General features: G+C 50.2%; 1 protein-coding gene across 1 annotated transcript; it reads left to right on the top strand.

Moving 5' to 3' along the window:
* Positions 1-828: 828 nt before the first annotated feature.
* On the top strand, positions 829-25,852 carry NT5DC4 (5'-nucleotidase domain containing 4). Its single transcript, XM_032243718.1, is given in 20 exon segments — positions 829-922; positions 1,301-1,344; positions 2,836-3,051; positions 7,565-7,733; positions 13,923-14,095; positions 14,180-14,216; positions 14,219-14,306; positions 14,386-14,456; positions 14,459-14,480; positions 14,682-14,773; positions 14,885-14,942; positions 15,271-15,364; positions 16,107-16,208; positions 16,854-16,949; positions 17,215-17,281; positions 17,390-17,560; positions 18,191-18,242; positions 18,629-18,682; positions 21,256-21,340; positions 25,742-25,852. Coding segments are annotated over 20 exon segments (1,896 nt in total).
* The last annotated feature ends 1,794 nt before the right edge of the window (positions 25,853-27,646 follow it).

The following is a 27,646-nucleotide window of genomic DNA, read 5'->3' as shown; positions in this document are numbered from 1 at the left end:
ATGCCTGGCCTCATTTTTAAAAGTTTGAACTCATTTTTTCCTTGTCCTTGAGTACGTCTTTCAGTTTGTGCCTTCTTTCCTCTTTGTCTACTGTCTTCATCTTTTCACGGCTTGAATCATTCAATAAACATGAGTGAACACCTACTATGTGCCAGTCCCTGTAGATATTGTGGATATGCTATGGAGTAAGACAGATAAGCTCCACACTCTCTTGAGTCTTCCTGAAGGGTCACATCTACTACATACATAGAAATCTTAAAAGAAATACATGCTTGTTATTTTAAAAAAGAATAAAATAGAAGTATATAAAATAGAATGTGAATGTTCCCCTCAGTCACCCTAATCCCATTCCTCTGCAGTCTCTACAGTTAATGGGTTGGGGTGTGGACTTTGATGGTACCTTCGGCTAAACCAAATCTGCATGACACGGAGGTCTCAGGTTGTGGCAGACCTGGCAAAAGTATTTCCAGATGGAAATTGGCACTGGTTGGGATGTAAAAGCCAAGTCAAAGCATCCCCATTCCCATTCCCAAAAGTTCTGATTTTGGTAGGCTTGCCTGACTGCTGCCTGCTGACCCTGGAAGTACTTGAGGCTTCCAAAATGTGTTCCTTGGAACCCTGGCTAGGATGCTGTTCTGAAATAAAGATTCCATGGTCAACGGAATTTGAGATATACTCTCTGTTACATTCCCTTCTCGGGGGCTCAATATGCATATCAAAACATCAAAGCTCTGAGAAGTCCTGCAATCACAAATCCTGTTTGTTCTAGTGTTTCATACATGTATTTAATCATGTCTTCTGTTTGTTCCATGGAACTGTAGTAAACCCATGTTGATCCCAAGTTCCGTGGAACTGACTCGGGGAGCCCAGGAGCCTGTGCTAGTCCATCTGCCTGTGGCTCTTGCACCAACAGCTCAAGCAGGTAAACAAGCAAAGTGTCCCAGATCAATGACTCAGTGATACAGCGTCCTATGCAACTGTGCTGTGAATACAGCATTTCTCCAGGGGATTTTGTATCTTGCTAGGGTGAGGTGAAGGCCTCCGAGGATGTGAGCTTCCCCTGAAAAAATCCACAGCAGATGACCAGTGAGGCAGATCGACCTGGCCACTACTCATGCAAGAACATTCTGTATTAAGGCCCTTGGCTTGTCAAACCCAGCGACCACTGAGGGCTCTAGGCTTACTTGGACATAAGGTTGGCTTGCACTCCAAATTCAATGCCTTCTAGAAATCCAAAGTACTCCTCAGAATTTCCATCATTTCCCTGGACACCATGCCCTAATGTTATCTCTGACTGCAGCTCCTGTTCCTACGGGTGCTGTCCTGGTTCCACGCCTCCAGATGGTAAATGTCAGCCCTTGAGATTTCTGCAAAGGGAACTGTTCACACCAAGCATGTGGTGCATGGGAGGTTTGGAGCAGGAGTGGGCATGTGAAGAAGATAGAGGAGAGGTCTCGGCAGCCGATGGTATACTAGGCAGCCCCATCTGTAGAGTCCCTGATCTTGGGGGCACCACTGGCCTCGGTCTCATCCAGTCTGGCTTCCTTTGCACGTGTTGCTGCTCTTTCTGTGTCTCTTCCTTTTCTCCCCTTCTCTCCACCTCCTTTGCTGGAGCAAGACTCCTGACTCACACAAGAGTTCAGCCCTATCTTTAGATCTCACCTTACTCAAAGGGGCTTATCAGGCCGGTGGTGAGGGAGTGTGATCTGTACAACCACAGGAAGTAGGTTGGCCTGTTGGAGCATGAGCTGTTTTTTTACTTTGTAGCTCTTGGTATTTGTTCTTTTGGGGTTTTCCAGTGCTTTCTGGAAACTGTGATTTCTCAAGCTGTAGGAATTGGAATCAGGGGATGTCCCAGTATGGGAGCAATGAAGGAAGCATAGACAGAGACATGCATGAGAAAGGACAATTTTTAAAATTTTTAATGAGAAAAAATTTCTTGGAAAAGATAATCTAAACAAAAGCCAAAAAAATCCAAGTTATAAGAAGAGTATGCAGTGAAAAGCAGGTCTCTCTCCCCATGTTCAGTCCCTTACTACTTGTTCCTAAAATGGCCACTGTCACCAGATTTTTATTGATCTTTTGGGAAATGTTTTGTGTGTATATAAACAGAAATGTATATGTATTCTCCCCCATTAAAAAATAAATGATATGGTGGGCACAGTTGTTCACGCCTATAATCCCAGCACTTTGGGAGGCCTAGGTGGGTGGATCACTTGAGGTCAGGAGTTCGAGACCAGCCTGGCCAACATGGTGAAACCCTGTCTCTACTAAAAATACAAAAATTAGCCGGGCATGGTGGCAGGTCCCTGTAGTCCCAGCTACTTGGGAGGCTGAGAAAGGAGAATCACTTGAACCTGGAAGGTGGAGGTCGCAGTGAGCCAAGATTGTGCCACTGCACTCCAGCCTGGGTAACATAGCAAGACTCTGTCTCACAAACAGACCAACAAAAATAAATAAATGTTGGCCCATCATACATATAATCTTACTTTTGCCTTTTAAAAATTTAACAGCATACCTTCACTATTTTACATGGAGCTACGGGATATGTATGTTCATAAACATATATGTTCATAAACACACACTCACAACACATACATATTTTATTTTTTCCCTTTTATTTGCACAAAAGGAAAACCTAGGTGATCCTCCTCATCAGCTGTTGGAGAAGGCTTCCAGGGCATGGGATTATCCAGTATGAGGTGGGATTCTGGGTGCCAGACATTCCTGATGTCAGATTTGGTGATGATGGACACTAAACATCGTTTCTGACCGCTCATAGCTGTGGCAGATTGTATCCTTCTTCCCAGTTCTCTTCCATTTGCTCTGTAACAGGATCTGGCTGCACCACCCCAGGCCACGGGACCTGGAGCGCCTTCCTGTGGGAGGAGTATATTCTTTCGCTTCCTCGGCTTTAGCCTGGGAAGAGGGTGGGAGTTGTACACACCAAGTCCAAGTCAAAGCCTGAAGAACCAGTGTGAACTTCTGCTTTGTGTCTTTGTCCGTGACCATGAGGATGGAGATAGGAGCTGGGCTGTTCCTTCAGCTTGGGTCTCAGACTAAGAAGACGTGGAATAAAGCCACAGTTGACCCACATCTTATGAATAATGTCGTGAGAAATAAACCATGCTTGCTGTAATCCCCTAAAATTCTGGGGTTGTTGGTTACAGCAGCCTAACCTGGTGAAAGGTGCCTTCTGCTAGGAGACAGCGTTGGTTGTGCTCAGTCACAAAGCATCAGGACAGCTCTGAGGACCTGGTTACTTGCTCACAGTGTCCTCTATTTGATCCGGATCGGCCGCCCATTGATAATCACATTGATAATTGATAAGCTGAGTTGTAACCCTAGCACTTTGGGAGACCAAGGCGGGCGGATCACCTGAGGTCAGGAGTTTGAGACCAGCCTGACCAACATGGTGAAACCTTGTCTCTACTAAAAATGCAAAATTAGCTGGGCATGGTGGCGCAGGCTTGTAATCCCAGCTATTTGGGAGGCTGAGGCAGGAGAATTGCTTGAACCTAGGAGGCGGAGGTTACAGTGAACTGAGATCGTGCCACTGTACTCCAGCCTGGGCAACAAGGTCAAAACTCCGTGTCAAAAAAAAAGAAAAAAAGTAAGTTTAGGGTGTTATTGCAGGAGCCAAGATGTACCACACTTAGTTACTTTTCTGTACTTTCTATATTACGCAGAAGTCCCAATGGCCATGAACTTTCAGGAAACTGTTTGGCAATGCAAAATAAGAGTTCTTAATAATGTTCACTTCTAGAAATCTAGCTCAAGATAATAATTAAAGAGGGAGGTTTGTCAAAGAGTTATTTGAAAAATTGGGAACCACCTAAATGCCCCATAACAGAGGAAGAGTGTACATACACTATTCTAATGAGGGACATTATGAAGCCATTAAAAATCAAGTTGCTGAACATTTAATAACATAAAGGAGATGTTGATGTTTTGATATTGAATAAAATAAACAGGACACAGAACTGTATATGCATGACAATCCTAATGTGCAGAACAAATTTGGGATTGTGCAGTTTATAATTTTATATCTTTTTTTCACTTACACTTGTGAATAAGCACTTCCCCTCAGTCATTAAATATGTAAATACATTTAAAAAGAAGACTGGGAAGGAAATAAGCAAAAATAGTGGTTATTCTAGTAGATAGCATTTTCTTTCCTGTACTTTCTATATTTTCTAAACATTCTAGGATGAATGTGTACTACTTTTAAAATAAAAAAATAAGTGACTGCTACTTAAAAATGAGAATTATTCCGGTCACCTCTAGGGCTGTGCCTTTGTGCTGTGGTTACCCAGGAGCCTTAACTGGGGCTCCTTGTCTAAGAATAAGCCTGTGTGTTTAATTAGGTCACTCTCCTGCCGACCTAGAATCTCTGCACAGGGCTTAGCTTGTGTTGCCCAGAACCCCTGAGGAGCCGCCCCTCCGAGGGAACTCTCAGCTTCTCACAGACAGGCACTGACTGCTTCTGTCTGCTGACTGAATTTGAGACTTCTGTGAACTGTCACTCCGACAGAGCTGCCACTCTCAGGCCTCTTCAACCTATCTTCTTTAAAAATTAATTCAGACGGTCGGGTGCAGTGGCTCATGCCTGTAATCCCAGCACTTTGGGAGGTCAAGGCAGGTGGATCACTTGAGGTCAGGAGTTCAAGACCAGGATGGCCAACATGGTGAAGTCCCCTCTCTACTAAAAAATACAAAAAATTAGCCAGGTGTGGTGGCATGCACCTGTAACCCCAGCTACTTGGAAGGCTGAGGTAGGAGAATCGCTTGACCCTGGGAGGCGGAGGTGGCAGTGAGCCAAGATTGTGCCACTGCACTCCAGTCTGGGCAACACAGCAAGACTCCCACTCAAAAAAAAAAATCAATTCAGACATATCTTATTGAAGAGAAAATGAAGACGTGGGAACATTTTAACCATTTTGGGATGATGAGAATTCATTCATTCATTAGTGAACAACAGCTGCTATGCCAGGCAGCTATTGTTCATTGTTCCCTATGGCCTTCCCCATATAACCTGTGTCACACACATTCAGGCCCTGGAGCGACTGGTATGTGGACAGAGGGCGTGGGAGAATTCTCAGAAGTCAAGCTGGCATGACAGCTGGAAGCGCTGCCCAGGAAGGAGCTTATCCCAAGAGGGAAAGGAGCTTGGCACGATAGCAAGGCCTTCAGTAGAGACTTCCTGGTCTGCTTTCCCACCTGCTGTTTCACTCACATCTTTATCCAGGTCTGGCCCTTGTGAGAGGGTGCAGTGTGCTGTGTGGGGTGCTGTGCAGTGTGGTGTGCATGTCTGAGCATGAGTGAGCGAGTGGGCGAGAGTCCAGGGTCCGCTGTCCACAGGGGAAGCTGCAGTGGAGTCAGGGAGCAGAACTGGGGACAAGTGGAAAAGGGACTGGCAGCCTCATAGGACAGAGTCTGTGAAAAAAATAGTACAGCACCATCCACTTTCAAAGATAGTCTTCCATAGCCATTTTACAATAACCCATGTGAACTGCTGGGTGACACCTTGGACCTTTTCATCTCCTAGGCTGCTCCACATCCGAAACCTTACATTGTGTCATCTTTAATGCTTGTAAATTCAGGTAGGAGGTACATACAGTTATGTACATGAATTCCTACGCCCACCGGTCTGTAAGATTCGCCCATGTTATTGTGGGTAGCGCGACTGGTTTTTCTTCATTGCTGATTCCACTGGGTTGACATGTCACCATTTATTTACCCATTCTGGAACTGATGGAGATTTGAGTTGTTCCCAGTTTGTGACGATGATGGATAAAGGTGCCAGGGCATTTTACACATGTCTTTTGATGGGCACGCACCATTGTCTTTTCTTTTTTCTTTTTTTTTTTTTTTTGAGATGCTGTTTCACTCTATTGCCCAGTGCAGTGGCATGATCTCAGCTCACTGCAACCTCCACCTCCTGGGTTCAAGTGATTCTTCTGCCTCAGCCTGCCGAGTAGCTGGGACTACAGGCACCCACTGCCATGCCTGGCTAATTTTTGTATTTTTAGTAGAGACGAGGTTTCACCATGTTGGCCAGGCTGGTCTCGAACTCCTAACCTGAAGTGTTCTGCCCGCCTCAGCCTCCCAAAGTGCTGGGATTATAGGTGTAAGCCACTACACCAAGCCCATACCATTGTTTTTGAGCCCACTTTCCTTCCTGTGGCCTCTTTGCTGCTCTTTGAGACTCTGGTCCTGCAGCTCCGCCAGGTTTCTTGCCCATCAGTGTGGCTGCTGCCCTGATTCATTTCTTTCTTGGCTGAGACTTGTGTAAGGGGTGTCTTTCACATGCCGTTCCCACATCTGCACCCTCTTCTCCCTCCTGACTCCTGCCCTGTCTCACCACTGACATCTCACTGGCCAAGGCCTCCTCTGACATTGCCTAGCGCAGGGGGCATTTGAACCTTCTCTCCCTCTGCCTTTCCGCAGCACTGTGCCTGCTCCAGGGGCTTGGGCCAGCCTTTCTCCTTTTGTTCCACTCCTCTGCCTGCTTCCTCTCGCCTCCTCTGCTGGTCCTCTCCTGTCTCCATCCCACCTGGTTGTTCCCGGGGCTCTGTTCTTGCCTCTCTTTCTGTCCCTCTCCAAAGGTCCTCATGCTGGATCTTTAGCTGCCAGAGATGCTGATATAACATCTCTCATCCTTGATCCCTAGGTCCAAAAACCTAGGGAATTTTCCAAACTCATTTTGTGGAAAACCTTGATAGGCTCTGACAGGAGGTTATTTGCTGTCCCTACGTAGCCACTTTGTGTGAATGAATATTCATATGTTGGCTGCAGGAATGTCAATGTGTTTGACTATGGGCTGCTGCCCCAGATCCCAGCAAGGGTGTGATCATGCATATACAGAGGAAATTATGTTTTATCTTCTTACACCCAGAAAATATTAAATCTAGCTGGGTGTGGTGGCTTGTGCCTGTAATCCCAGCTAAAGGCGGAGGCCAGTGTATTGCTTAAGCCCAGAAGTTCCAGACCAGCCTGGGCGACATAGTGAGATCCCTATCTCTAAAAAACTTTTTTTTTTTTTGAAAGGAAAATATTGAGGCCAGGTGTGGTGTAGAAACCCTGTTTCTACTAAAAATACAAAAAAATTAGCCAGGCTTGGTGGTGGGTGCCTGTAATCCCAGTTACTCGGGAGGCTGAGGCAGGAGAATCGCTTGAACCTAGGAGGTGGAAGTTACGGTGAGCTGAGATCGCATCATTGCACTCCAGCCTGGGCGACAAGAGCAAAACTCTGTCTCAAGAAAAAAAGAAAATATTGAATCTGAATATATTATCCCTAATGGTTTCAGATTAAAAATTGTAGACCTGGAACTCCCAAGGATGCCTCAGCCTAGGCCTCCCCAGCTCTGAATGGGGCCATTCACCCTCCTGACAAGTCCCCTTCCTTCTGGCCTCTCTGGGTGGGTGGCCCCATACTCCTCTGGCTTCTTAGACTCTAAGCCTCTTCCCTCACCACGATCACTACAGCTCATCAGCCCTCAAGTCCCGATTAACCCAGTGGGTCTCTGGCCTGTCCTCTCTTCTCCGTTTCCCATTAATTCAGGCTCTCAATAGTGCCTTCCTAGACTACTGCAGTGACTTCTCAGCAGCTCTGCTTTATCCGGGCTTCCAGTGCCTCCTTGAGCTGACACCAGAGGCAGCTCTAGAAACGTGGTGGAGCATCCTCATCATGCTCAAGATGCTGCCCGGCTCCCACCACCTGCAGGATCAAGGTTAAGCTCTTTAGTGGAACACAGGAAGCGTCCCGATCTGGCCTTGCTCCCCTCTCCCATCTCCCATGGGTCCCTGGGACTGGTTGTGGGCAGGCCACACCCTTCTCCCTATCACACTACTGTTGCTCTGCTAAGAATTCTTCATGTGGTCTGCCTAGGGGGCTCTCATTTTTCAAAAGAGAGTGGGCATCACCTTCTCCTGGAATTGCCTTCACTCCGGGCCCCTACAAAGGCCAGGTTTTGGTGAAATACAACTCTCCTGTTGATGTCCTGCATCTATATTTTATGCCCAAAGCCCCATGTCTGTAATGGAATATTCTAGGAGGAACTGAACTTGCCGTCTCAGTGTCACTTCTCTTGAGGCCCATGGCTCATCTTGCTCCCCTCCACACCCCTGCCCTGTGCCCACTACTGCTCCCAGAATGCTGGGCTTGATGAATTCTTCTCCTCACAACATTGTGACAGTCCCGTCTGGAGGAAGATTGCTTGAGCTTGAGTCCCGGACAGCTCCCCAGTTTTTGGCACCTCTTCCCATTCAAACTCATAAACCTGATCCCAGCCCAGACTTCATCCACAGACAAATGAATTCCATCCTTAAGGCTTCCTCTTCCCCTCCCTCATCACACATCACTCTGCAAGCCAAAGGGCTTTTTCTCCCAAATTTTCTTTAACCTCTCCCCTCCTAGCATCACAGCCACCGAGGTCTGATTCAGGCTCAGCATCCCTTGCCCTGCTCACTGCAACAGTCTCCAAACTGGCCTCTGCCCTCTCCACATGTTTTCCTCTATCCCAGGCCAGGGAGATCGACCCCCCATGCACAGGGAACCAGGTCACTCCTCCTCTTACCACTTTCCACAGATGACCTGTCACCACAAGATAAAGACCCTGAAGAGCTACTGCAGCGTGCCCCAGCTCATCCCTCACGCCCTGCTACTGCATTCCCAGTCACGTGTGCTGCCCCTCTAGCCAGGCCCGTCTGCTTGCTATTCCCACCCACTGGCCAGGCTGCTGCTCAGCACCATTAGTGGATACCCTTGCATGAGTGCGGCACCACCTGCCCTTGCCTGGTGGCGTATTCTTTAAGGCTTCCTTCTCTGGAAAGCTCTCGCTGAAACCCTGGGTACTCAAGGGCATGGGCTCATCTTTTCACTGTTTCCTAGTTACACATGCTGTCTGTCTCCTCCTGTGACTGTGAACTCCCTAAAGGACAAGTGGCACATCTTACTCATAGTTTTGAACCTAGCTTCCAGCGCAGATGTGGCGGGAGGCAGATGCGTAATCAATGCATGTTGTCTGACTAGGATGGTTTATAAACAGGAGCCGTCTGGAATACCCAGATCTCAGACTCCCAATAGCTTCCCTTTGCTCTGGACTCTGCCCTGGCCCCTCCTTACCTCGCCCACATCCTGCTGTGTGGATACTCACCCCTTCCAACTCTGAAGGTTGCAGGGAGGGGGACCGTGGCTCTCTGTGGGAGAGGTGTCCCAGCTTTTGCTCTCAGCCTCCCCTGGCTGAACCTCAGTGGGAGCTGAGCAGATTTTCTGTGGCCTTGGATGCCTTCCTTCTGCCCCAGATCTTGCCTCGGCGCTCTACTGCAGCTCCCTGCCCTCTGCTGCTGGACTGGGAGGCCTCCAGCACCCTGCCTGACATGTTCCTCCAGGAGAGGAAACAGCTGTCTCCTGAGCCTCCGGCGCCCTCCACCTCCCTCCATCCTTAGATGCTTCCCTGGGGAGACACGACTTGTCAGCGCTGCACAGCTGCTGGGATGAGGCTCCCTTGGTATTCCAATTTAGGCGTAAATAAGGCTTCACCCCCTGAGGGGTCAGTTTCATGTAAAAGAGAAGTCTCAAGAGCCTTGGATTGATGGCACTTGGGGGATCCCTTGGCTGCTGGCCTCCCCTGCCTTCTCTGGGCTGTGTAGTGACATTCCTGTTCCCACCTCTCTTCCACCCCTCCCTAAAATTGCAGGCTCCAAGGGCTCCATCCTGAGCTCCGGGGCAGTGTCTGCATGCCCTCTGCCCAGCCCTGGTCCCAGTATGCCCACCCAGGCCACACAGGTGCACCCTGTTACCCACCCACTCACCTACGCTCACACATGCATGCCAGCAATCATATGTTGTCCAGGTTGGTCTTGAACTTCTGGCCTCTAGTGATTCTCCCACCTTTGCCTCCTGACTCACTAGGATTACAGGCGTGAGTCACTGTGCCCAGCAACACTTTTTAAATGGATGCGGTTTAAGAGGAATGCTGGCTGGATTAGTCTTATTTCCACTTCCCTGTAATAAAGGAGAGCTGCCAAGCTGGGGGCTCAGAAGAAGGAGGGAAAAAGTGGAGAAGAACTTCAGGACAGCTGGAAAAGGGGTCTTGCAACATAGATCCTCTTTTTAAGAAGTGTGGAAATAATATCAAGTTTATGAAAAGTTGTAAAAGTAAAAAATAGTACAGACACCATCCTTACAGCCTTTACCAAGATGTACCTGTTGCTAACATTTACTCTATCTTTGTTTTTGTCCCCTGCTCTCTATGAACACACATGGGTATGTATGTATGTATGTGTGTGTGTGTGTGTGTGTGTGTATGTCTTATGTGTGTGTGTATGTATGTATGTGTATAGACACAATTGTTTTTCCTGAACCCCTTGAAGGTAAATTACAGTTACACTCATCATGACGTTTTTTCTAAATTCTTTAGTATTTCCCAGGAATAGGAATATTTTCTTACGTTATCACAGTGTAGGCATCAACTTCATAGCTTTACATATACAGCTTCATAGGGTAGAACTGTCATCTAACCCACCACCCAGATTGCAGTGTTAGTTGTTGACCGCATCACGTCCTTGGCACTAAACGTGCCTGCAGTACAGGATTCTGCGTAGGCTTGACTATTCCATTCAATCACCGTGGCTCTTTAGCTTCCTGTAATCTGGAACATTTCCTATGCCTTTCTTTGTCTTTAATGACATTGAGAAGTCAAGGGACTTTTGTGAGGGGCTGGGGCAGAGGCGGTTTTGCCTATTGATTAAGAATACAGATGCTGGCGTCCAGTGGCTGGGACCAGTCCCACTCTGCCATTTATCAGGCTGGTAAGTGTGGGAGAGTTGCTTAACCCTTTTGTGCCTCAATTTGATCATTCATCAATCCAGTGAACAGTTAGCCTGTCTCATGGGGCTACTAGGAGGCTTGGCACACAGTAAAAACAGGGCAAGCATTCACTTACTGTCGTGGTAGCAAATCACCTTTTCTTGAAGGGGTTCTCAGTGCATCAAGCCCCACAGGGGTGCCTCAGCATTGGCTCAGGGGTCAGGACCAAGCAGCCTGCAGCCCTCTCTGGCTGTACATGCAGTTATCCTAAGGACTCTGTGGTCTGGACAAGCAGCCATATTCTAAGATGGTAGCAGAGACGATGCCAGCCAAAGACTCAAAAGGGATGTGGCTATCTCAACAGACAGCAATGTGGGGATCCAGGGCCCTCCAGGAAGTGAAGCCCTTCCCGTTGATCAGCGTGGCTGGGCATAAGTCCCACATTGTTGAGTCAACTCCAGGAGAGGTACCTGGAGAAGGGACCCGAGAAACTACTGAAGTGACGAAGCATACCTGAATGTTGCTGGATGGCTTCACCACCCTCAAGTGCAGAGACTTCGAGATGGAGCCTAAGCTGAGCTATAGGAGAGGCAGGTTTTGTACAGCTGTCATGATGCCTCCCAGTGGAAGGGCTGAGCAACTCCTAGAGAATTCTCCTACCAGGTATTTACTCCTTCTCTTTTCTGACCTAGAGAGGAACCAGGCAATGTGGAAAAGGGGCTTAAAGGCTTTTTTCCCATGAGAAAAGCAGAGAGCATGGAATAATGGGTGGAAGGGACTGCAGACAGCCTTCTGATTTCTGAAGCTCAGTTCTGCCCCGACACCCTCCATGAAGGCTGCTGTATATAGGCTGCTAACCATCAATCCGACTATCCATGAATCTAGTCATCCAACTGTCTGCCTGTCCATTCATTCATTCATGCATCCACCCACCTCTCCATCCATCCTCCATTCCTCCATCTGATGGGGAAACACATCTACAGCATCTATAGCCTTGCCTCACCATCCTAGTTCAGTCATGCGGGGCTTGACCACAGGGATATATTCTGAAAAATGTGTCGTTAGGCGATTTCAGCACTGTGTGATGTCAGAAAGTGCACTTACACAAACCTAGACGGTACGGCCTGCTACCACCTCGGCGGCAGGGTGCAGCCTGTTTCTCCCACCAGCATCTTCACAAGCATTGGAGTGACGCTTTGCGTTATGATGGTGATGACGTCACTAGGCCATAGGAGTTGCTCAGCTCCTTATTATCTTATGGGACTAAGTGGCATATGCGGTCTGTCGTTGGGAAAAATATTCCACAGTGCAAAACTGTGGTTGCTCGTCTGGCTTTGTCAAGGAAGGAGCTATTCCATAGATATGTTTTCTTGTTGTTGTTCCAGATAACTTTTGTCCTTTTAAGAGTGCCACCTTCATTTAGTTTAGCCATTTTGGAGAGAAAGTGCTGAAACCGACTGTAAACTTGTCTTTCTTTCTCTCTTTTTTTTTTTGAGACGGAATCTCGCTCTGTCACCCAGGCTGGAGTGCAGTGGCATGATCTTGGCTCACTGCAACCTCTGCTTTCTGGGTTTGAGCGATTCTCCTGCCTCAGCCTCTAGAGTAGTTGGGATTATAGGCATGTACCACCATGCCTGGGTAATTTTTTTATTTTAGTAGACATGGGGTTTCACCATGCTGGGCAGGCTGGTCTTGAACTCCAGACCTAGTGACCCACCTGCCTCCACCTCCCAAAGTGCTGGGATTACAGGTGGGAGCCACCGCACCCAGGCCTTGTCCTTCTTTTTAAAACAGGGCCTTAACTGAGTTAAGTCTTTTAAGTTAAGTCTTCCTGGATGATCCAGGTCACCCCTCCAAATGGAAGTCACATGATTCATTGTGAAGCCAGTGGTATGGGCCCTCAGGGAGTATTTGGAACTCTACACTAAATGGCCCCAGTGGCTCTGCTTTTTGACACTTTCTTTTGTACTCCCCGCCCCCCATTCTGAGATCCCAGTTATCTTCCCAATGCTTATAGCCCTTGGCATGCTTCTAGCAATGTCTTCTCTAAATGGCCTTCAGTTGGAAAATTTGATAACCGAAAGTGTTAGAATTGTGCATAAAGCAAGAGTACTGAGTTCTTTCTTTATGAAAGACTCTCATTAGTATAAAACAGAGCCTCCTGCCTTTGTATCCCGTTGTTGCCTCATTCTGGGTTCTCTGCTACCCTCCACGCCACTGCAGTCTGTGAATGCAGAAGCCCTAGGAATGGGGAGGGCTACATAGTGGGCGGGAATTGCTCTTCCTAGATCCTTGCTGCTTTCGCTTTAGAGAAAACGATGAGATACCAGAGCCTGTTCTGACTGAATCCACCTTCAAAGGGGCTGGGGGAGATGGGAACAGGGTGGGGCCAGCTGGGTCAGTGGTGCCTGAAGCTTTGAGAGAGAGGAGAGTGGCTGGGCCCCACTGGTAGTGTGCAGGAAGCTGAGGAAGGGACCCCTGCCTCCTCCTCACTCTGGATGACAATGGCCAATGTGGACTGGGGAGAGCCCAAGGGTCTGGTCTCCCTTCAAGGCCCAAAGCAGGACTGGTACCAGCGGTGAGATGGGCACCTGGGGTGCAGGCCAGGAGTCTCAGCCTATAAACACCCCACATGCACACAGGGACTCCTTTAAATACACAGCTATGGAGACACCCAAAATGCAGATGAGCACTTGCACTCACAAGGGACACACTTCCACAGGTGCAGCAACCATCAGGAAACTGACCACACACACTCCGGCGGGAGGTCTTCCTCACTTCCCTCCCTCCACCAAGATCTCTCCCCATCACCACGGACACAGTACAAACACATTATCTCTGAATTTGGACACTGGGGCCCCATTTCAGAAGGTCACAACCTTCACACCAACTGCACGTACTTGTTTACAGGGGCGGATGCCCATAACATGTCTGCATGGTGGGACAGCAAGCTGCCGATTGCCCCCACACACTCAGACACACACTTGCACACGTGCTCCCACACGCTTACACACACACTCACACTTGCCCACACACTTGCGTTCAGACACACATGGGTCCAGGCAGGGCCCTGGCTTGGTCCGACCTACTTCCCCCATCCTTTCTGCAGCTGCAGGTGGTGCTCTGCTCTCCTCTGCTGGGTCCGTCCTCAGGTCTTGGATTCTGGGTCGCTGGCGGGCTGATGCCAACATCCTCCTCCCTCTCCCCCGGATTTTTGTCAACTGCAGCCTGATGCTGGGGAAGATTCGTTGCTTTGGCTTTGACATGGACTATACTCTGGCCGTACGAGGGCTGTAACACAGTGTATTGGGAGCTGGAGGGAGCAGGGGCCGGGCAGCCAGGCAACAACTGCCTGACTCCGCTAAGGCGCCTGAAGCCTACAAGCCCCCAGCCTATGAGGCCCTAGAGTTGAGCTGCTGCTGGAGTGCCTGGTGTGCAGTGGGTACCCACTCGAGATCCTGTGCTATACCTACAACCCCACCTTCCCCACCAGGTGCGTGACTCAGGACAGGTGGGAGGTCACTTGGCCTTGGTACCCCCCCCGCCAAGCCCCCCCACCCCTGCCTCTGCAGGGAGCTGGTGTTTGATGCACTCTGTGGGAACCTGCTGAAGGTGGACACCCACGGGAATGTGCTGTTGGGTGCCATGGCTTCACCTTCCTCTCAGAGTAAGGGACAAAGGGTGCCGGGAGGGTGGCAGGTCAGCAGGGGAGGACAGAAGCGGGGACGGAGGAAGGATGCAGGCCCACGGTGGAGGCTCAGCACAGAAGGGATGGGTGGGGGTTGGAAGGGATGGCTAGAACCTGGACAGGCCTCTAGGAGGCATTGGGGCGGGGGCACTGGCTGCACCCAGCCTACCCCCTCCTCAGGGCAGAGAGCTGGAGCTTCTACCCCGGCAAGTTCATTCAGAGGGACGACCTGCAGCGCTTCCACATCCTCAACACACTCTTCAACCTGCCTGGTGGGTGGAGGGTTGGCGGCACCGGGAGGTGGTCCTGAGGGGCCCAGCTCTGGCCTGGTGGGGAGCTGCCTGGGTCCCTGGACTGACAACTGACCGGCCTGTCTGCCCCAGAAACCTACCTCTGTGCCTGCCTGGTGGACTTCTTCTCCGGCTGCTCCTGTTACACCAAGTGTGTCTTGTGTCCTGCCCAGCCCTGGGGTGACCAGCAGCACACTGCCGCTGCTCAGGGACCAAACCCCAAAGTGGGGAACCCCTGAAGGGTTCCCCAAGGGGCTTGAGGGGTTCCAGAAGACCTCTACTGCAGGGTGGCACCCAACCCTGTCACTGGCGCTGCCTGCAAGGGGTGACCCTTAGCCCCAGGTGATGCCCCTCCCAGGATGGTTGGGACATAAGCCCACTGAAGGCTCCAGTGTGGCTGGTGGGGTATAGCACTCAGGGTAGGAGGTTACTTCAGGCTCCCTTATTGGCATCCCCTGTCCCCTCTTGGCCTGCCCCAGCTGTGACACTGGATATCAGCATGGGAACCTCTTCATGTCCTTCTGAAGCCTGTTGCAGGATGTGGCTGATGCCATGAATAGTGTCCACCAGCAGGTGAGCGAGTGTTCCAGGACCCCCGGACCCCTGACCTGTCTGCTCTGGGTTCTCCTGGGCAGCCTCCGGCCTCCAGTCCCCATAGACTTTCCATCCTCTTCCCACTGAGGACTGTGGTCTAGTCTGGGCTTCCCAGAGCCGCCCACTCTCCTCATCTTGACATAGACATGTAGGTGGGTACACACACACACACACACACACACACAGAGACAGACAGACACACACACACACACACACACAGAGACAGACACACACGCACACAGAGACACTTCCCTGGCTTTCTTGGAGGTTTAAGCTGCGCTCTGCTCCCAGGTGGCTCAGGGTCTTTCTGTGTGTCCTGGTGCCTCCCTGCCTGGGCTGGGGTGGCTCCCAGAAGGCTGAAACCTGAGGAGGGGATCCCAGGGCAGCGCCGGGAGTCCCAGCCCTGCAAGTCCCTCTATCTCCGCCCCAAGCACACCTCCCGTGCTGCTGGGGAAGGTGAAGGAGGTTGGGAAAGTGTTTTTGGCCACCAACGGCAGCTAACGCTACGCCGACGTGAGTGTGTGTATTGAGGGGTGGGCCCTCGGCCTCCTCCCTGGCCTCTGGGGACATGGAGGCATTGCAAACAGCAGTGAGGGGCGGGAGGAGCCACGACCCTTCTACCCCCAACACTGGACTGGTCTCCTGGGCTCCATTTTTTTGGCCTTTCAAGACCTCAGGGGAATGAGTAACTTTCTCACCACCTTGCTCCTGTGGTCACCAGGGTGCCAGGGGGATGGTAGTAAGGGCAGAGGTAGGCAGTGGCCCAAGCTTGGTTCCCTGGCCCTGCCCTGTCCTTGTGACCTACCTGTTCAGCACCAGTGAGGTGAGTGCTGGAGTGATGCATGCACAGCTGGGGTGGGCTGTGCAGGGGGCGGGGGCGCCAGGCCACACCGCGATGCTGAGGGCCTCTCCCATGTCCAGCCTCCCTTTGAGCAAGACCCAAGTGTGTGAGTGGTCATTTCTCATGAGTGGAAGCTCCCAAGTGGGTAGGAGGCTGGTGACCTCAGCCAGGCCCTGGGAGGAGCCTTTGGGGACGACAGGAGGCAGTCAGGTATGTGAGGAGGGGTGGTGGAAAGCAGGGAGGCGAGGGCATGGCAGGCCAAGGGGACGAGGGGTGCTGGGGCCTGACAGTGATCAAGTGTCATGGGGCAGGCAGCAGGCCCCTAACTTGGTAGCTGTGCTGGTGCCACCTGTCCCCAGGTCTCTGACTGTGCTGTGAGGGGCTCTGGAGGCTGTCCTGAGAGTGCACATGATGGCTCACACCCACCTCCATAAATTCCTTTCGAGCCCTTTCTAGTGCCCAGCTTGGCTGGGGATGCTGGGCAGCGAGACCTGGTTCCCAGGGGCTGGAGAGGTCCCATCCGGCTGAAAGGTTGGTGGGGAGAGGGCAGGCTGTGACGGGTAACCGGCTGTAGCAAGGTCAGATTTACCAGGCTGTGTGTGAGCGGCCCCTGTGCACCCCCAGCAGGCTGAAGCCTCGGCCAGCCCCTGGAGGTCCTACTTCGACCTGATCATGGTGGACACGCAGCAGCCCTGCTTCTTTTAGGAAGGGAGGGTCAACATGGTAACAGCCGGTGCAGAGGTCCATGGACCATAATTGGGGAGGGCAGCCTGCCTGCCCCTTGACTTGACCTGCCTTTGTGGCTGGCAGCTCGGCTGACCTATTTGTTCCTGGAGGCAGGGAGCCAGAGGCCTCCTTCAGGGCCCTCTGCTGCCTCCTCCCACGCCTCCCTGGTTACCTCTGCCGCTACCAGCTTCCTCCGACGCTCCCTAGTTAGAGACCAAAGATGCGGTTCTCCTGGCTCCAGGGCACCCCTCTGCCCCTCCAGGACTTGGGGAAGCTAGGCGTGAGCACCTACACAGGGCCCCACCAGCACTATGCTGTCTACTCTGGAGGTGTCAGCTCCCACCACGCCCCCACTCCTTCCCAGGCCCTACACCTGCCCCAAGCCACTGCCCCAAGGCAGGAAGGGCGAAGGAGTCTGTCCTCGCTTGGTGGGGCAGGCTCGTCCGACATGGTTTGTGAGCTCCTTGGGGTTTGGGGGAAGGACATCCTGTACATTGGGGACCACATTTTTGGGGACATTCTCAAGTCCAAGAAGTGGCAGAGCTGGGGGACTTGCCTAATGGTTCCTGAGCTGTCCTGGGAGCTGGACATCTGGGCCCTGGAGAAGGGTGAGCTGCTGGGGTTGGGAAGAGCCAGAGGGCACTGGCTGCCCATGCAGAGGCCCCAGCACTGCCTTCTCCCTTTCCCCATGGGGGCCAGGAATCCTGGCCACTGTTGTTTCTGAGGGAGGAAACAGACACCCAGAGAGGGTAAGCAGCTTGTCTGAAGCCACCCAGCCAGTAGGGGCAAAGCTGAGAGTCAAATCTGCATCTCCTGACCCCAGAGTCCTGTGCTGTTTCTGCAGGCCGCACTTTCCTCCTGCACCTGACCCCACTCTCCCCACCCGCCCTGAGGACATTCAGTGGGTCGAAGGTACACAGGCTCCATCCAGGAATGACTTGAAGTCATCCTCCAGGGCAGGGGGTCGTGTGAGCCCCCACAATTCGGGGTTTGTCCTGAGAGCTGAGGCTTTAGGTTTGAGTCACCTGACTACCTCACCCATCCCTTGGGGCCTACAGGGCCTACGCTGTCCCTGCTTCAGTCTGAGCAGAGCCTCACCTGATATAAGGGGCAGGGGTGTTATGCACACAGCTGGGGGAGTGCAAGTCCGCAGCTGGGCCAGGGCAGACACAGGCCGGCAGGGCCAGTGGGTGACATAGGCCGTCACTCACCCCCACTGACCCTTAGTGGCTTTTTAGAGCAGTAGGAGGAGCTGAACAGGCTGGACATGTGCCTGGTGGACCTGTATCAGTGAGACCCTGGCCTTTCTGGGGGTAAGATGGGGGGCGGGGAGAGGGATGGAGGGACAGTGGCTCACATCCCTGCCTGGCAGCAAGGTCCCAGCCAAGGTTGTCAGGACATCAAGATCTGTTTCAGGCTGGGCTTCTCTAGCAAACTGGATGTGGGGACCCCTCTCACCCCCTTGGGACTGCTCACACTCTGTGACCGCTAGGCCCTTCCTCTGAACCCGTCCAGCACTCAGGGACCTTCCCTCACACGCGTGCACACACCAGCCCGGCACCCACATGGGATGCTCGCAGGGCGTCTTCCCCCTGACCCCTGTGGGAGTCTAAGGAGACTGTCCTGGCACTCAAGCTCTGTGCCTCCCCTTGGTTACCAGGCTATTTTTGTACCAGGCACATAGATGGGAGCAGTTGTGAGCTGTAAGTCATCAACTTCACTAAGAGAGATCCAGGTGACAGCTGGGTTTCGAGGGAGCAGGGGACCAGGCCCACTGGGGGCGGAGCCTACGTCCTCTGTGCCAAAGGCCGGGTTACCTGATTCTGCCCAACATCGCCCGGGCTCCACCTGCCTTGTCAGCCAGCGCCCTCTGCTGGCCAACGTTCCAAAGGGCAGCGGTGCCCTGTTGAAGGGCTGAGCTGAGCCTGATTTGCAGGCCTTGCCTCCAGTCCTGCAGTCCTTGTCAATCACCCTGCCTAAGAAGTACCTGCATGCTGGCTGGGCCCTTACTGACTGACTAGCCAGTTCTGATAGGAAATGTGGTTGAGGACCAGTGAGCCCAGCGTCCTGGGAAAAGAGAAGAAAGGACAACGTTCCCCTGTGGCATTACTGACCGGCCACCAAAAAGCTGGAGGTGCCCACGGCCGACCAGGTGGAGGGAGTCAGGCCACTTGGTCATCCCAGTCCAGCCAGGGCCCATCACAAAGGGTCTTTGCAGAGCCTTTTACAAAGCACAGCTGTCTGATCTTCCCACAGGCTTCTGAGGTGGATGGAGCACGGATTGTCACCTTTATATTACTAATGAGGAAACTGAGCCTCAGAGAGGGGTCACCTTGGGAGTAAATGTTGGGACTGTTCTCTAGGCTCTAAAAGCAGGGCCTGGTTGTGGGGTGGGACCTGATAGGAAGGTGGAAGCGGGGCTGGGGTGCGGCCTTTGCCAAGTCCTCTGTTGGACTCATAAGGTAAATGAGGCTGTGGTTTAGTCCTGGGTGGTCCACCTCCAGGGCCAGGCAGGTAACTGTGAGGGAAAGCTGGAGCGGGGCCCGTGGCAAAGTAGGGAGCTGCCCCACCTCCAAAAGCCAAATGTGCAGTCTGTAGGTCTACAACATGCTGCTCCTTCCCTACAGAGGGGCACAGGCCTCAGTGTCCCCCAGGGAGGCCAGAGTTGCCCAGAAAGGGAGAAGGCGAGGGCAGGCCCATGTGGGCTGGGATTTCAATTCAACGTGTTGCTCCTGTGGCCAGAAGGACACCCGGGAGAGGACCTGTGCTACAGCACCACGGGCAGCCTGTTCCACTGCCGTTTCCACCAGACACTCTTCTCCAGCCAGCTGATGTGCTACGCCAACCTCCACGCTGCCACCTGCTTCAACTTCCTGTACCACTGCTCAGCTCACTGTTTCGGGCTGCCCCGGAGTTGTTGGGTCCCTGCGGAATCTCCACAGCTGTCCCTGAACATCCATCCTAGAAGGACCCACTGGTTCCCAGCCTTGCTAGGAGGTCACAAGGTCACCAGACCCAATCTCCCACCTTCAGACTCAGTGGGGTCACAGCCTTGCAGATAACTGTCGAGGTCTTAACAAATGCATGGGAAGAGTTAGGTTTATATAGATAAGATGCCTCTGCGGGGATGTTCTTCCTCATGCCCAAACTTAACTCCTGCATTAGATTGAGACCACACTATCTCATCATTTCCTTGGTAGAAAGGATACCAGTTGCAAGGAGGAAGGCACAGTCCTCCTACCCTCAGTAAACATACAGTGGCTTCCGAGGAGGCGGCAGATGATACAGCAATCTGCTCTGGCTGGTTTTCCTCTGGGAGATCGAGGATGCTTTTGGGTTAAGAGCAGGGAGGTAGAGGCGGCCATGATGGAACTGGGCAAGGGTTAGGAGTCATGGGACTGGCCAGCGCAGGGCTTCCCTGGAACCTGCATATGTCAGCCCTCCCCAGATGGCATCATCATTTCCATTTTATAAGATGTAGAGCCTGCAGTTTAGGATCTGGACTTGAAGCTAGGTCTTTGAGGCTCCCTGCCGCCTGCTTTCCCTGCTGCCTTTGGCTGCCTTCCAGATGTTTGAGAGGGGAAAAGCCATTTATTGAACATCTGCGGTGTTTCCTGCACTGGGCTGGGTGCTTTTCATTGATTATGCTTAATGCTCAATATAACTCAGCAAGGTAGGTTTTATCCTCCTTATTTACCATTGGCAAGAAAGCACAGAGAATCTAAGTGACTTGCTGTCAAACAGCTAGCAGAACACAGAGCTGGGATTTGAGTGTGTCAGGCTCTAAGGGGTCACATTCTGTCCCCTGCACTGTGCTGCCGCAAGTCTTGCTCTATTGCCCAGGCTGGAGTGCAGTGGCTTAATCTCGGCTCACTGCCACCTCCACCTCCTAGGTTCAAGCAACTCTTGTGCTTTAGCCTCCCAAGTAGCTGGGATTACAGCTGTGCTTGGGAGGCTGAGGCACAACCGTGCCCGGCTAACTTTTGTGCTTTTGTAGAGACAGGGTTTCATCATGTTGCCCGGGTTGGTCTTGAACTCATGGGCTCAAGCAATCCACCTGCCTTGGCCTCCCGAAGTACTGGGATTACACGTGTGAGCCATCGTGCTTGACCTTGGCCTGGGATTTTTGAGGAAGTGAAGTCCAGCTGCCAGAACCTTCCTGCCCCTGCTGACCCCCTGAGGCACCTTCCTCTGATTGTTGGGCAGGAAGCTGGCAGCTGTGGGCAGGGGAGGCTGTGCATAGCTGAGGAATCCTGGAAGGCCAGACCCAGAACGGAGTACTCTGCCTCCATCTGCATTTATCCCTACAGATGCCGCATGAGTTGGTTGTATAGCAAGAATGGGCCAATCTGGACCCTGCCTCCTGCCTCCTCTCTTGCAGCCAGAGGGTGAGTGACTGTGGCCGAGGGTCTCTGTGGTTTGGGCTCGCATGGGCTCGAGCAGTGGTTCCCAATGGGGTGGTATCAACCCCAGCGAGCATGAGGCAATTGGTGGGGCGACTTTTTTTTTTTTTTTTGTCTTCAAGCATAGTAATTCCTGATTATTCATGTAAAAATACATATTATTTTATTGTAAATTGCTTTTTTTAATTTCTCCTTTGTTATAGTTAGGGTATTATCTAGTTATTTTAAATGATAGAGATGATAATTGTATTGATGAATTTCAATTCAGGATGGAAGAGTGGAAGTTAAATATTTGTTTTTAAAATGGGGCATGGGGGCCAGGTGTGGTGGCTCACACTTGTAATCCCAGCACTTTGGGAGGTTGAGGCGGGCGGATCATCTGAGGTCAGGAGTTTGAGACCAGCCTGGCCAACATGATGAAACTCCATCTCTACTAAAAATACAAAAGTTAGCTGGGCGTGGCGGTGGGTGTCTGTAATCCCAGCTACTCGGGAGGCTGAGGCAGGAGAATCACTTGAACCCAGGAGACAGAGGTTGCAGTGAGCCGAGATTGCACCACTGCACTCCAGCCTGGCAACAGGGTGAGACTCTGTCTCAAACAAACAAACAAACAAACAAAAAAAGAAAGCGGCATTGGATCCAAAAGGGTGACAGATTCTGCTTGGCAGTGGTTTGTTGATTCTTGGGCCCTGCACCTCTACAGACTGCTTTTGGCCAATCCATATAACTTACTCCCTCCAGGAGAGGTTGCAGGACATGCCCTCTTCCACACTGAGGCTTCCTCTCTAGACAGGCTTTGTTAACATCAATAACTAGTGGCTCTAGCCTCAGATCTTTTTGACACTTTGTGTGTCCTGACTCACCTCTGAGCTGAGACATGATTGGATGCCTAGGTTCCTCCTTGGGTTCCACACCCCCAAGCCTTATATAAGGGTTTCTGTTCCTACCTTGACTTTCTAGGGGCTCAGTTTAAAAGATGTGCATTCCTGAAACACTGTAAAAACCCTAGAAGAAAACCTAGGCAACACCATTCAGGACATAGGAATAGGCAAGGACTTCATGACTGAAACACCAAAAGCAATGGCAACAAAAGCCAAAATAGACAAATGGGATCTAAGTAAACTCCAGAGCTCCTGCAGAGCAAAAGAAACAATCATTAGAGTGAACCGGCAACCAACAGAATGGGAAACAATTTTTGCAATCTAGCCATCTGACAAAGGGTTAATATCCAGAATCTACAAAGAACTAAAACAGATTTACAAGAAACAAACAAACCCATTCAAAAGTGGGTGAAGTATATGAACAGACACTTTTCAAAAGAAGACATATATGAGGCCTACAAACATATGAAAAAATGCTCATCATCAGTGGTCATTAGAGAAATGTGAATCAAAACTACGTTGAGATACCACCTCACGCCAGTTAGAATGGCGATCATTAAAAAATCTGGAGACAACAGATGCTGGAGAGGATGTGGAGAAAAAGGAACACTTTTACACTGTTGGTGGGAGTGCAAATTAGTTCAACCATTATAGAATACAGTGTGCAATTCCTCAAGGATCTAGAAATAGAAACTCCATTTGACCCAGCAATCCCATTACTGGGTATATACCCAAAGGATTATAAATCGTTCTTTTATAAAGACACATGCACATGTATGTTCATTGCGGCACTGTTTACCATAACAAAGACCTGGAACCAACCTACATGCCCATCATTGATACACTGGACAAAGAAAATGTGGCACATATACACCATGGAATACTATGCAGCCATAAAAAATGACGAGTTCATGTCCTTCGTAGAGACATGGATGAATCTAGAAACCATCATTCTCAGCAAACTGACACAAGAACAGAAAACCAAATGTTTTCACTCATAGGTGGGTGATGAACAATGAGAACACTTGCGCACAGGGAAGGGAGCAAAACCTACTGGGCTAGGTTGAGGGGGAGGGGAGGGGAGGGGAGGGAAGGGGAGACACAGGGGGGCAGGGAGAATGGGGAGGAATAACACAGGGAGGAATGCCTGATGTAGGCGACGTGAGTTGGGGGGGATGGAGACAGCAAACCACCACGGCATGTATGTACCTAAGCAACAATCCTGCAGGATGCAGGATGTGCACGTGTACCCCAGAGCCCAAAGTATAATTAAAAAAAGAAAAAAAAAAGAGATGTGCATTCCATAGGTCCCCTTTAGCTGGGTGGTACCAGGCACAGTGTTCTTTCAACCAGTGTTTATTGAGTGCCTCCTGTGTCCCGGGCAGTGTAGGAAATAAAGTGTAAGTTGCTTCATTCTTGCCTAGGAGAAGCTCAAAATTCAAGTGCATTCACAGTCGTTAATCAGTGGTTTGCATCTCTTTTTCTATCCTAGCCCAGCAGAGGGCTGGACACACTCCTGTCCGTAACAGTGGCTTGCTGGGGAAGCCTGTGGCTCGATCCCTCTACCTCCTCATCCCATCAGGATCCAGACTAGGGCATTTCGACACATTACCTACCTGTGGTTGGGAGTCACTGTGCAAGCTTGGGAAGAAAATATCCATAGTCACTTTCTTTGTTTCTTATAAGGCTGAGGGCAAAGACAGAAGCAAGGACGAGGAGAGCTGCTGACGGAGTCCCGGACATGGCCTGGCATCGTGGGTCATCTTCTACTTGAGATATTTTTTGGACAACAGAAGTACAGAAGAAGGAAAAAGCAACTGTATTGAAATCTCCTAAATGTAGCAGATTTGGAGCCCACAAACACTTGTTTTAGGGAGGAGGGACTATTGCTCTTAACCTAGAAGTCATCCCCCATGGTCTTTAAGACATTTGGAAATGTGTGTACAAGTGAAATTATTTTACCTGCTTCTCTTGAACACATCATGTATCATATCCAATTTTATTTCTAAACGTACCCTTTAAAAATATTATTTCTGTGCACTTCTGATTCTGTTACTAGTAAGAACAATGAAACCCGATTGGCTATAGATTGCCCCACTAACTGCTCTTTTATTCAATATGAAAGATGTTAAATGAGATAGCCCAAATGTTTTTGAGCTTGTATACATGCATTAAAACACACAAAAAGTCACTCTCATGATTTAAAAACTTGACTCTCAAGTGTTAGAAGCTGCTCTATGGTATTAAAGCGCTGAACCATCATTGTTCTGATGCCACTGAATTTAATTTACTCCTGCAGTTCACCTTTTGCCTGCTAGTGGCATCATCTGGCATTCTGTGGAGACACAGGGTTGAATCTGCATGTTTGAAACGATGAAGCGAACTCTTGAAGGAACAGGTCTGAGGACACACTTCATTAGCTTCATTTTCTGTGGGTAAACAATGGCAACACTTGGGATACCTGAGGATAAATCAGGGACAATGGGCCATGGAATCAGAGAGTTCACTTTTTGTTTGTTTGTTTGTTTGTTTGGGTCACTCTGTCACCCAAACTGGAGTGCAGTGGCACGACCTTGGCTCCACCTCCTGTGTTCAAGCGATTCTCCTGCCTCAACCTCTGAGCAGCTGGGATTACAGGCACACTCCACCACACCTGGCTGATTTTTGTATTTTTAGTAGAGACAGGGTTTCACCATGTTGGCCAGGCTGGTCTCAAACTCCTGACCTCAAGTGATCCACCTGACTCAGCCTCTCAACGTGTTGGGATTACTGGAATGAGCCACCGAGCCTGGGCGTTTTTTTTTTGTTTTTTTTTTTTTAACCATCTCCTTTGCATTTCAGAAGTGTCCAGGTTTGACACTGCCAAGACCTTTTCTTCCTTTCCCTGGATTGACTTTCAGGCCCCAGAGCCTGTAGGGGCAGGTTCTCCAGGCAAACAGCAGGTTTCACTGGCCTGTGTCTCTACTTGATTCATACTCAAGGGCTAGAAGATAGTATTTATCAGAAAAACTGCTCAGACCCTAGACCCCTTCTTTTCTGGAAAGGGCTTGAAATAGAGTGTAGTAGTATACTACAAAAATCAACTCTTAGAATTCCTATGCAGGCTGGAGAGGATACAGAAAAGGACTGAGGTATAAACAATCTGGCAGAAGTGCCCTAGAGGATCCCAGGGAGGGAGAGGAGAGACGGAGGGTTGGGAGAGAGGTGGCCAAAGGGCCTTTCTTATGCCCGGCCCATTCCCTTCCTCTTCTCCTGGTTACACCTGCTCTCGCCTCAGCTCACCTCCCTGTCTAGACCAGTGTCTCCTTAGTCCCTCGCTCACAGGCCTCTGTTTCTCAGGCCTTGCAGTCTTGCATCCATGGTTCTTAGATTAATGTGTCCCCACTGGACTCTCAGCTCCAAAAGGTAATGTCCTTTGAGTTCACTGTTGTGTCTCTGGCATCTACGGTGTACTGTGCATTTTACTGAGTGATGTATGTCACCCAGTTTATTATTACTCTTGTAGAACTGCAGGGAAAGGGGTGGGGCGAAGGATATGAGACAAGAGAAAGTGGAGAAAGGCTGTAGGCTTTGGATTCGAGTGCTGCTCCTAAATCTCAGGAACGTGTCTGCGTAGGAGGTAGGACAGACACTTCTATTTGGATAGTTTTTTTTTTTTAACCTGATGTCACCTCTACACTCCTGTTTTATCTATACCTTAGAAGCACACCATTATTTCCAAGACTGTGTGCAGACACTGACAGTCATCTCCCATTTCTGGAAGAATTTTTAGCTGGGCACGTGGCCATCTGATAGACATTTCTCTGCTTTCTTTAAATGGGTGGGGACATGTGACCAAGTTCTGGCCCCTACATTCTGGACAGAAGTAATGGCTCCAAATTCCAATCTGTGACCTTAGGAGGGACCTGCTTTCCGCTTCCTCTTTCTCCACTTCCAACTGGCTAGAGAGTGAAGTTGGTTGGGAGCCTTCTTTGGCCACATGGATGAGGCTGCTCCCAAGGGATGGTTAGTGGCATAGCTTGGGCCTGGCAGTAGATAAGCACTGGGCTGTCACTTGGACGGCTGATGTGAGAGAGATGCATTTCCATTTGGGAGTAGCGACAGCAGCTGAATCGACTTCCTCATTCTGGCATCATCTAGAGCAGTGAGGAAATGAAGAGAACAGAAGCAGTATTTCTGGGGTAGTGAACTAGTGGTAAAAATGTGATCATTTATTTGTAGAATGAATGACAGTACTTTGGCTGTCACAGTGATTCCTGCTTGGTAAACTGGGAACAGTTGAATAGTTTCTCTTGCTCAGATGTGCTGTTTCCTTCCCATTATCCTAGTCCTCATTTTCTTACTTTAAATAGAGATAGGAGCTAAAAGTTCTGGACCTGGAGCCAGACAGCTCTGACTTTGAAATTGCATGACTGTCACTTATTAACTACTCTGTTTCCATAACCATGTCATAAAGCTATTGTATGACATGGTTATGGAAACAGAGTAGTTAATTAATGACAGTCATGCAATTGTAAGGGCATAGGGAGATAACGGACACGGAACTTGGTCAGAGGAAGCACTAAATAAGGGTTTTCTATGCTATTGTAAGGTCTCTCTCTCTCTCTCTCTCCGTGTGTGTGTGTGTGTGTGTGTGTGTGTGTGTGTGTGTGTATGTACATTAGTCAGGATTTTTTCTTTAGCAACTGATGGAAACCTAATGAAACTGGTTTGAGAAAAAAGAATTTATTGGCTCATATAGCTAAAAAGTCCAGGGCTAGTCTAGCTCTAGGCATAGCATTAATGTCTGTCATTGGACATAGGCTTGTTCTAACTCTCAAGTTTATTCGTGTTAGTACTATTCTCTGGCAGGTTTTGTCTATGAGGTTATAGACAGCTGAGATGGCTGTCCCCAGTCTCCAGATTTCTATCTTTATCTTTTCAGCAACTCTACCAGGAAATCTCTAATGAAAGTCTGGGAAATGATACCTCACTGGTTGTGAGACACTACCCCATCCTCTAATCAGTGCCACTAGCCAGGCAGATAACAAGTTTGAATTTGCCAGGCCTGGGTCATATGCTCATAGCGGGATTGAGTCCATTCTTCTTAAACCACGTACGGTGTCAGTAGTAAAGAGGTGGTCACAGTAGGGAAAGTGGGTGCTTTTTTTTTTTTAGACAGAGTCTCACTCTGTCACCCAAACTGGAATGCAGTGGCGTGATGTTGCCTCACTGCAGCCTCCACCTCCCAGGTTCAAGTGATTCTCCCCCCTCAGCCTCCCAAGCAGCTGGGACTACAGGCACATTCTATCACGCCTGGCTAATTCTTGTATTTTTAGTAGAGACAGGGTTTCATTACGTTGGCCAGACTTGTCTTGAACTCCTGGCCTCAAGTGATCTGCTCACCTTGGCTTCCCAAACTGCTGGGATT

This window comes from Sapajus apella, unplaced genomic scaffold, assembly GCF_009761245.1.
Source record: "Sapajus apella isolate SASKATOON/1434 unplaced genomic scaffold, GSC_monkey_1.0 scaffold52, whole genome shotgun sequence".
NCBI lineage: Eukaryota > Metazoa > Chordata > Mammalia > Primates > Cebidae > Sapajus > Sapajus apella.
This window is presented reverse-complemented; position numbering and strand designations above follow the sequence as displayed.